The 10,764-nt window shown below is 44.5% G+C and overlaps 1 protein-coding gene across 1 annotated transcript; it reads right to left on the bottom strand.

The window, feature by feature from the left end:
* Positions 1 to 182: 182 nt before the first annotated feature.
* ALDH5A1 (aldehyde dehydrogenase 5 family member A1) lies at positions 183 to 10,142 on the bottom strand. The gene is made up of 10 exons (XM_054058505.1): positions 9,843 to 10,142; positions 8,929 to 9,012; positions 7,009 to 7,179; positions 6,603 to 6,719; positions 6,043 to 6,186; positions 5,030 to 5,173; positions 3,347 to 3,505; positions 1,873 to 2,042; positions 1,110 to 1,168; positions 183 to 957 (listed from the first exon to the last, which is right to left on the bottom strand). The coding sequence occupies exons 1-10, from the start codon at positions 10,104 to 10,106 to the stop codon at positions 752 to 754; spliced, it is 1,518 nt and encodes a 505-aa protein (XP_053914480.1). The 5' UTR covers positions 10,107 to 10,142; the 3' UTR covers positions 183 to 751.
* Positions 10,143 to 10,764: the final 622 nt, after the last annotated feature.

Here is a 10,764-nt window from a genome sequence, read left to right as displayed (position 1 = left end):
ATTCAGTTCTGGCTTGACTCCTCCCCCCACCCCGCTCTGCCCAAACCCTGTTTCCTGGTACTTCTCTGCCTGACTGTATAACTTCTCTTAAAATATCCCATTTCACAGGGTACATTCATTAGTGTATAGGAAAAAAGAACTCTGTTGTGTTATTTATTTTTAATAACTAATGGGTAAAGCCCCAAAGCCCCACCAAAGTTAACCATCACAAGAGATAAAATTCATTTCCCTTAGCTTCTGCAGTGCTGATTTAATTGCTAAATCAACACTGCACATTTTTTAAAGTGCTTCTTTTAACTGCCATGAAAATAGAGTTTAAACAGCATTCTTTATTTTGTAGTAAGGAAGCTTTACGTCACCTCCTGAAGATGACAAAATAGTAAGGTGATGCGTAGAAGTCAAACCTCTAATCACTTCTATTGAAATCTTCATTAGGCCACAAGTTCAAAGGTTTTTAAACCTCCCTCCCTAGGAGACATTCACCTGTATAAGAAATGTGCATTCTTACCTACTCCTTACTAAAAAATGCTGGACATTGTGATCACATTGCTGAAAACTGAATGTATAAATAAAGAACATGTAAAAACATACGGCAGCACAGAACATTTTAAGTACCTCTACACATACAGAACAGGGTTGCTTAGTTTTAAAGAAGGTAGAAGTTGCATTCATATGTATTTCTGGTTCAAGAAGCTTATTAAAACTACAGCACTCTTTTCCAAGCTATTTGGATTGTGCTTTCTGAAGATTTTCATAAACCTCCGAAGCAGACATATTTTATTTCTAAGTATTCATCGATGCCATACTTTGAACCTTCTCGTCCTAAGCCAGACTGTTTTACCCCACCAAAAGGACTCTCCACTGCAGAGATTATGCCTTCATTAATGCCAACCATTCCAACTTCAAGCTGTTCTGCAACTCTCCATATCTGAGCTGGATCTTGGGAGTAGAAATATCCTGACGTGTAGACACAAAGATAGAAGTATGAAAATTAAAATCAGGAAGAACAATTGCAGAAAACTATGAGAAAGAGACATTAAAAATCATCGCCCCCTAATACTAAAGCTCGTAAAACCACAGAAACACATTTATCTGACAGAAATGCATACCTGCTAAACCCACATCAGCTGTGTTTGCTATAGCAACAGCTTCTGCTTCAGTTTCAAATCTGTCAATATAAAGAGAAAAAATACAAATGAGGCCTGATGTTCATCTATCATCTTGCTGACTCACTGATGAGAAGCAACCTTATCAGAAATAAGAAATTCAAGATACAGTTTTTTCCTTAAGAGTGTATTTTAAACATCTAATCTAATTTTCACTTGGAAACAATGGAGGAGCCTTTATGATCCCTAGATGCTTGTAGCTAAAACATTTACTTCACACAGGTTAGCCCACCAATTTCCCAAACTGCACAGGCACTCTCAACTGTGAGAGATAACCACGTGTTCTTCCATCACATCCAACTGCTCTGAATGGAGACAAGGAAGGCTTTAAGAAGAAGAGAGCTCCAAGTCATCCTCTGTGAGAAAAACTTAGTACAAGCAAATTGCACGACAAATTGGGAAGTCCTGCCTCCTACTTCTCACCCAAAATCATGAAGTTGATGAAGGTTTTGCTGCTACTTGCCTAACTGCTGATACAATTTAAAAGAAAATAATTTTTGATAAGTTGCAGAGGTGCTAAAATTGGTCGAAACAAATGAACCATATCTCCATAGTAAGTTTTCACATGTGTACCCTAGTCTTATTACAAGACTTGTGTGATCATACAAAAACAATTTGGCAAAACTGTCATTCAGATCTTATTTATTCAAAATAATATTCCTTTTTTTAAACTGTGATTTTTGATCTGGAAAATGAATAATCTTACTTGATAACTGGTGCCAAAGGGCCAAACGTCTCCTCTTGGGTGCAAAGCATCTTTGTTGTAACGTTACTAAGTAATGTTGGCTCAAAGAAATTCTTCCCCAAGCTGTGTCGTTTCCCTCCAGTCACAACACATGCTCCTTGAGAAACGGCATCGTTAATATGTCTCTCTACCTGAGGTATGCAAAGCAAAAATCTCAAAGTCAGCATTCCGGAATGAACAACAGTATATTTTCTACTGAAGAAATACTACTCTCCAGTAGTAAATGGAAGATTGTGAAGAGAGGTTTATACTTTGCAGCAGACTACCCGCAATATTATTTAATTTTTTTCTTGAATTTTTATTTCTCTGAGCCTGACAGACTTTCAGAAGGATAAGGACCAGGGATATTAAAGATTTGGCTTTTCTGCTGAAATGAAAAGACTACATCCAAGGTGAGAAAAAAACCTTTGTAGGACTAAGAATTACACAGGATGTTGGTGATGGAGCACCATGAAAACAGAAGCACATGACTGTCATTTAAAGAGAAAAAGGCAACTTCCAAGATGGAACTTGCAAGAACATTTTCCAGCCTCTACATTTACAATTCATCCAAATACAAGAAAGTAATGTGAAAACTAAACTACCAGTCTACACCTAGAACATTGTCCTTTGCAACTACAGAAAGACAGTTAAGTGACTTGGTTATTTGTATATAAAAAAGTTTGCACATTTGTGTATATATAGATGTATACAACACCCACATATTACACTTTCGTGATGCACAAAGGAGGGGCATGAAGGAAAGAAATCAAAGTACTGCATCCTTTGTCTCCCAAATCACTCTGTCAGTTTTCAAGTACAGTGGGATTCAAACCAAGCCTGCATATAACTGAGCCATAATATCTTAGAAAGTATGAAACACAATTTAATAATCTTTAACGTTCAGAAGAGTGAAATGTTATAGAAAATGTGACGTTGTAATTAAAGAAAAATAACATTTCATGGTGCCACAAGTCATCCTAAACAGAAGACCCAAACCATGCATGTAAGGTTTCAGGTGGTTACAATATCCAGAGCTGTGGTACTTTTTAACCTCACTGCATTATTCTGTGTAGCGTTTGCAAATAGATTCACTGTTCTTCAAAATAAGTTGTCATTTGCAGTGCTCCAGAATTGCAGGATCACCACACAACTCTCACAGCACATCCAATTTCAGTAAATTGAGAACAGCTAGGAAGTAATCAGGACAGATGAGTTTCTTCTAAAGCAGGAATCCCTTTCTCCCCTCTACACAAAAAAGGGAATGATACATTAAGTGGCCACATCTGTCCATCTGTATGCATACATGGACTTGGAGGGCAGAACATGCTTTCATCCACATTGCAAGTATGTTCTAACAAAACAAGCATGAAAAAAATGAAACATATATCTAAAGTTACTTTATGGGTTGCAAAAAAGAAAATTAAATGTCAAAAATTAAACCTTTTATTCATACCTTCTCCACTGCTTTTTCATTGATCAGTGGCCCTTGGGTAGTTTTTGCATCAAATCCACTTCCAACGCGTAGTTCTCTCTCTATAGCTTTAGCAAGCTTCTCCACAAATTTGTCATGGATTCCCTTTTGCACCAGGAAACGGTTTGTGCAAACACAGGTCTGGAAATAAAAATGAAAAGGAAAAAGAAGCAGTAGTTTATGTTGTATTTAATCTATCCATTAATTCCTTCAGGCCTTCATGACACAGGACGGGTTACTACACTGATCTGTCCTTTGCCTCTCCTCCACCACCGTAAGCTGTTACCTACCTATACCGCTTCTTTCATCACCCCTCTCACTTCAGAAATACAAATTCAACAATCTGTCAGTATGTGAGTGAAATATGCCATACTGCTAAATTTAAGTCGCTTACACTGAAAAAAGGTTTCATGAGTTCTGTGCACTCTGATATATGGATAAACAAAGATCCAGAAGCTGCAAGAAATAGCTGCTAAACAGACTGCAGAATGCTGGACTGAACAGCAGAACCTCAAATCACATTTGGTAGTGTGGGGTCTTTTTTTCTAACTCGCTCACTCACTCACTCGACTTCATTAATTGAGTTTGAGTTTGCTTTCTTCCTGGAATTTGGTTTCAAGTGTTCTCAGCGCCTACTTATTTGTGCTATCCCTTTGCTCTGACTGCAACCCATTTTGATTGATACGGTCTTTCAAAAGTAACAGCAACTTTATCCTTCTACGCAGCAGCAGCACAGGTGCCTTTTATGTTAGATCTCGTCCAATCTGCGTCTGATCACTCAGCAGTCCTCGTCCACATTCTATTCTGTTTCCTTTCTTTCTTTGCAAAATTAGACTTATGTTCTCTTCTAGTGTTATTCAAGCAACAATTTTCCAACCTGACGATCTCCAAACCCCACTGAAAACCTCCTGCTTCTCCAAAACCAGAGTTCATCACCTTCAAGTCACATGCAGAGGTAACACTCATAAGGCTGGAAGAATGTCCATGCAGCCCTGCTCAGCTGACTGTTCTGGAAACTGATGCTCTTAAAAACTTTTTGACTCTAAGGAAAACAGGAACATTTGAAGCAATGTACACTTGAATGCCGGCTATCACTTTTTTTAAGCTAATCATTGTGGAAAAATCTCGCCATGAGTGTCTTAAGCGTCCAGTCTGAGTGTCAGTGTTTCAGTCCCCTCAACTCCTGCTGTGTGGCTTCAGGACACAATGAGACTTGAATCAAACATGCATCTTCCAGGTATAAACATTAATCATGAGATTTGAAGCCACTGTTTTAAGAACTGGCCAAACATGTTATAAAATATAATCTTGAGAACTGAGGCTGTCTTTTGGTTGTCTTTTCACAGCTCTAGTTCACTAATGAGTTTAATGCTAAGAAAGCATATGACAAAACGCCTTATCACTTCTGATACTCTTGTGAAGGGCCCTAGTGAACATCTTCCTTTTGGGTCATATTACTGAATGCCATGTTATGTTGTGAAAATACACGGGATTTTACAGTGTTGTTATTCAGACTTCCTGATAACTGTCTTGAACGCCCAGACTCATGTGTGACTCCAGCATCTTTCTCTTCACAATGAATTGTTCTACACTTTCCTTTGACACAAAATAGCTTATTTACAGCTCTTCATTTTCCAGAAACAGGGACAAAAAGACTACACTTACCTGGCCTGAGTTTCTAAACTTAGAAGCAAGGGCTCCTGCAACAGCACGGTCCACATCAGCACTGTCAAACACTATAAAAGGAGCATGTCCTCCAAGCTCCATGGAAACTCGCTTCACAGTGCCAATTGCATGTTTCATCAATATCTGCAGGCAACAGAGGACACACAGAAGTCAGTACCAGAAGTGAACTGATGGAAGGCAGTGAAAAACTAACTCTGGCAGGGAATTTATCTGCATCTCCTCTATAATGCTAGGCCATCTGCTTTCTCCTATGACAAAAACATATTCATTAAAATCTTTAGAGGTGAAATTACGGTCAAGAAACAATAAGGAAAAGGATTTTCATCAACTCCTGTTCAGGTCAGGCTTTTATACACTAATATTACTACTATTGTTTGCTATTCTTCAGGGCTTTGTTCTCTTCTTTTTTGGTAACCAAAATCTTAAATACTCTTATAAAATTAATTTTTCATGATGTGACAGGATTTGTGATTAAGATTTGCCTCGATACCAGACTTCCTCTTCATTCTGCATACAGCCATCCCACAGAACTCTAAACAGGTTCTAGCAACGCTCTGCAATTATTTTATTGATTGATTTTGACAAGTTTGTTCTTTGACTAAAGTTTATAGGAGAGATTCAAGAGCCTCACTTCTGCAATACTCTTAACTGCAGAAGCCATTCCTGAATAGTACCTTTGAAACTCAACTTCAATGTTCTTGTCAGTATGTTCTTACCCTCTGACAGGAAAGAAGAACATCGTGTACAGAACTGTTCACACTATCATTTAATAAAGGGCAGTTACCCAGAAGCTGCACAGGCATTTCTGTGAAATATTGATAAAGCAAACTAAAGCAAACAGGCAATATCTCAAGGAGTACACAATTATGTGGACAACCTGTGTACAGTAGCCAGAAAAGAAGACAGCTCTGTACAAAGGCACATGCTTTCCTCCTACCTTTCCAGTATAAGCACAGTAATAATCTTCAAGGATATCCTGTGCACGTATGTACCTTTCCTGTCGATGTAGAGCCAGTAAAAGAAATTTTGGCTACCAATGGATCAGTGCACAGAACTTCCCCAACAGCTGCTGTCTGTTGTCTGGAACAAGGAACAACATTATACACTCCCGCTGGAATTCCAGCCTGATTGGCAAGCTGCAACAAAAGAAACAGAATTTGCATTATGTGCATTTTGTATGAGGAACAGTCACCTAAAGTTTGTTTCTTGCTTTGAAGAAACCAGTCTGTAAGTCAATGGAAACCAAAAGTGCACAGCACAACTAGTAACAGATGCCACAGTGTCAAGAGAACAGCTTTGCTTCGGTTTAAGCAGCTTTCCTCCAGCTTCAAAGTAACCAAAGGAAAGATAAGGATGTTTTGTGTAGCTAAGTGGCTGGGTCCTCTTTGAGGCTCTAGACCATATTAGACACAATTTTCAAAGATTCTTAATGTAAAACCTCTGCATAAAGTCAGCCAGTTTGCCCTTCCTCCGTGTATTTTTAAAGCCCATCTGACTCCTCATTTACAGCTGCAGACCACTGCTTAAAGTAAAGTTTAGCATAAAAGCTCACCTCCCCAAGAGCTAGTGCTGATAAAGGTGTGTCCTCTGCGGGTTTCACTACCACCGTACAGCCAGCAGCCAGAGCTGCACCAACCTTCCGAGTAATCATAGCACTGGGGAAATTCCACTACGATGAGAGAAAAAAGGTACAATCAGACATAACAAACTTTTACCTCCTGTTTTTGCAAAAATAGCTGATATTATGTGTAATTATGTGATAAACTGAACACACCTACATGATGTGCTTTATCCTAAGTCAACATTACAAAGACGCACTGCCAGCCCAGGAAGAAGCCAGTACAAGGCAGAAAGGAAACTTTACAGGGGTGTTTGCTAGGTCGGAGGAGGCATAAGGCCCCTTGCTCTGGGCTGAGCTGAAAACCTTCCCATTATTGGAAAAATGCAGCTATACTTACTGGGGTTATGACAGCTGCCACTCCGACTGGCTGTTTGAGCACCACCATTCTTCTGTCTGTTGCAGGTGCTGGAATGACATCACCGTAAACCCGTCGAGCTTCCTCTGCAAACCACTCCAGGAATGAGGCAGAATACAAGATTTCTCCCTGTGCTTCTTTCAGAGGCTTCCCCTTTGATTAAATCAGATCAAAACCACACTGTAAGCGGCACACTGAAGCAATAAAAAACAAATTCCAACCATTGTGGAGTTTCTATATTTTTCAGAGTACTTTATAATCGCTAATCATGTACACTGTGATTTCCAAAATGGACTATATGACTGCAGCAGCAATAACTGTGCAGTTTCAATACACCATCATTGTAGAGTCAACATGCTGTATGTTCTGCCTGGATTCATCCCCGCCCATGACAAGGAGGTGGAATAGCAAGCACAGCGTGTGTTTATTTACAAACTCTACCCTTAGCTGGCATTACCATTCTGAAGAAGACGCAAATGATAGCAAAACAGTTACCAGTTTATGCGGGGGCATTTGTTTTGGGGAGTACTACTTCGGAGTTCCTCCAGGCTGGGCTCGGTTTGCATCACAGACCAGTCTGGGACACCACAGAGGAACTGCTGAAGTATCTTCCAGCATTTTTTTACCCAGGATACTAGTGTGTGGGCTTCCAAACTCTCTGGGATGCAAACCAAAGCACACTGGGTGAATCCAACTTGGAGACTTGCTTTACTGTATTGCATTTTTTTCTAAGTCAATGAAACTATAAACCACAAACACTAATGCCATGAAGACCATGGCTTAGGTTGATGAATGCTTTTGCACATTATGAAGCATAACATGGGCCTGATTTTGACTAGCCAATTAGGTAATGTTGTCATCAGAATAGCACACTGCATGTATGTTTTAGCCTAAAGAAGAGAGGGCTCCATGGACACCTTTAATGTATGCACCTTTTAAGTACGCCTTCCGGTACTTAAAAGGGGGCATACGGGAAAGATGGAGAGGGACTCCTTATCAAGCAGGAAGTGCAGTGACGAGACAAGGGGTAATGTTTTAAGCTGAAAGAGAGGAAATTTAGACTAGACATAAGGAGGAACTTCTTCACAATGATGGTGGCGAGGCACTGGCACAGGTTGTCCACGGAAGATGCGGAAGCCCCATCGCTGGATGTGTTCCAAGACCAGGCTGGATGAGGCTTTGAGCAGCTTGATCCAGTGGGAGGTGTCTCTGCCCAACACAGGGGAGTTGGAACTGGATGACCTTTAAGGTCCCTTTCAGCCCAAACCATTCTACAGTTCTATGAATCTACATATGTCAGAAAGTGAAATGTTTGACACATTATCCACTGTCCCAGGATGTGAATGCTCAACTTTTTTTAAGCAACGAAAGAACAATTGGGTTCCACCCAATAATGGGTGGAACGCACACATGGTGCTTTGATGGCTGTCAGTGCTGCTGAAGGGGCTGGAGGACAAGTCTTATGAGAGGCAGCTGAGAAAACTGGAGTTTTTTAGCCTGGAGGAGACTGAGGGGAGACTTTATCACTGTCTACAAATACCTGAAAGGAGGTTGTAGAGAAGTGGGTGCTGGTCTTTTCTCTCAAGTGATAGGATGAGAGGAAATGGCCTCAAGTTGTGCCGGGGAGGTTCAGATTGGACATTAGGAAAAATTCCTTCACAGAAAGGGTTCCCAGGGAGATGGTTGAGTCACCATCCCTAGGGGTACTGAAAGGATGGGTAGGTGAAGTCCTTAGGGATATGATTTAGTAGCGGACAGGTACGGCTGGGCTTGATGATCTCAAAGGCCTTTTCCAACCTAGTGATTCTATGATTTATCCCAACGCTAGCACTCCTGCGCTGCATCTCTGGGAAGACACAAGGCAGCACCCAACCCTGTAGGGACACGGCACCCCGTACTCACATTCTCAGCCGTGATGATCCGTGCCAGCTCCTCCTTGTTCTCCATCATCAGCTCATACCACCTGCGGAGCAGCATGCTCCTCTCCTGTCAAGAGACAGAGTGTCACTGTGGTCACCTAGCATGGGCTGCCCCAAGCGGGGAAGCACAGACCTGGACACCCCTGGGGCAGACCCGCTGCCCTCCCTGCCCTAGCTGTCCCCAGGCCCAGTGTCCCGCCCCAGCCCAAACACCAGCCCCAGCACCTGCCCCACATCCATTTCCAGTCCCATCTTCCAACACAGCTCCCTACACAGTTCCCAGAGCTCCAGCCCTACCTCCAGCTCCAGCTCCAGAACTAGACCTAGCTCCACCTCCTCTGGCCCCAGCACCAACCCCATCACCCCCAGCCCCATCCCCTGCTCCATCCCCCTCTAGCCCCGTCTCCAGCCCCACCTCCAACTCCATCTCCTCCATCTCCAGCCCACCTCCAGCTGCATCCTCCCTAGCCCTACCTCCAGTCCCAGCCCCTGCTCCAGCTCCAGTCCTAGCCCCTGCTCCAGCTCCAGCCCTTGCCCCAGCTCCTCCAGCCCCAGCTGCACCTCGAGCTCCAACCTCAGCTTCCCTGCTCCAGTTCCAGTCCCTGGTCCAGCCTCAACTCCCACCGCTCCAACCCCATCTCCCCCAGCTCCAGCCCCAACCGCAGCTCCAGCCTCAGCTCCAGCTCCCACCGCCCCAGCCCCACCTCGAGCTCCAACCCCATCTCCAGCACCAACCCCTGCTCCTGCTCCAGCCCCATCTCCCACAGCTCCACCCCACCTCTAGCCACAACCCCAGCTCCCCCAGCTCCAAGCCCTGCTCCAGCTCCCTCAGCCTCAGCCTCAGCCCCAGCCCCAGCTCCCGCAGCCCCAACCCCAGCTCCTCCAGCCCCCGCTCACCCTGGCGGGGCGCCGGCCCCACTCCGCCCCCGCCCCATGTGCCGCCCTCACGGCCGCCCTAGCCTCGTCGGGGCCGCAGTCGGCCACACGGCCCAGCTCGGCGCCGCTGGCCGGGTCCCGCACGGCGAAGGCGGCCGCGGTGTCCACCCAGCGCCCGCCCAGCAGCGCTCCCCGGGGCAGCAGCGCGGCCGGCACGGAACGCAGCGCGCGGCGCGGGGGAAGCGGCAGGCGACGAGCGGCGCGCGGGCGCAGCAGCGCCGCCATGGCCGCCCGCGTGAGGAGGGGCGGGCCGACAGCGGGGCGAACCTCGCCCGCAGCGCCCCCTGCCGAGCAGCCTCGGGACAGACGGACACAGGCACAGGGGGACAGAGAGACACAGACAGACTCAGACACAGACACACAGGCAAAAGAGACACGCAGGCACACACAGAGACAGACACAGAATGACACACAGACACAGAGAGACACACAGAGAAATACAGACACACGCATGCAGACACAGAACGACACACAGACACACAAACGCAGACACGTAGACAAGCAGACAGACAACAGAGACACACAAACACAGACAGAGATACAGACAGACACACACACAGAGACACAGACACTCAGACACACAGGCACACAGACATACACACAGAGACACACACAGGATCACACAGACACACACAGACAGACACAATGACACACAGACACACGGACAGATATACATACATACAGACACACAAGACATGCAGACACACATACAGACACAGAAACACAGGCACAGAGACAGACAGACACGCAGACACAGAGATACACACAAAGACACACAGAGACAGAATCACAGATACACACACACAGTCCCACAGACACACCCACACCCCCCCTCCCTTCACACACCCGCACCCCCACGCACACCCCCATTCACGCACACACT

This window comes from Cuculus canorus, chromosome 2 (assembly GCF_017976375.1).
Source record: "Cuculus canorus isolate bCucCan1 chromosome 2, bCucCan1.pri, whole genome shotgun sequence".
Classification (NCBI taxonomy): Eukaryota; Metazoa; Chordata; class Aves; order Cuculiformes; family Cuculidae; genus Cuculus; species Cuculus canorus.
The sequence above is the reverse complement of the archived record's forward strand: the minus strand, read 5'-3'. Positions and strand labels throughout refer to the sequence as shown.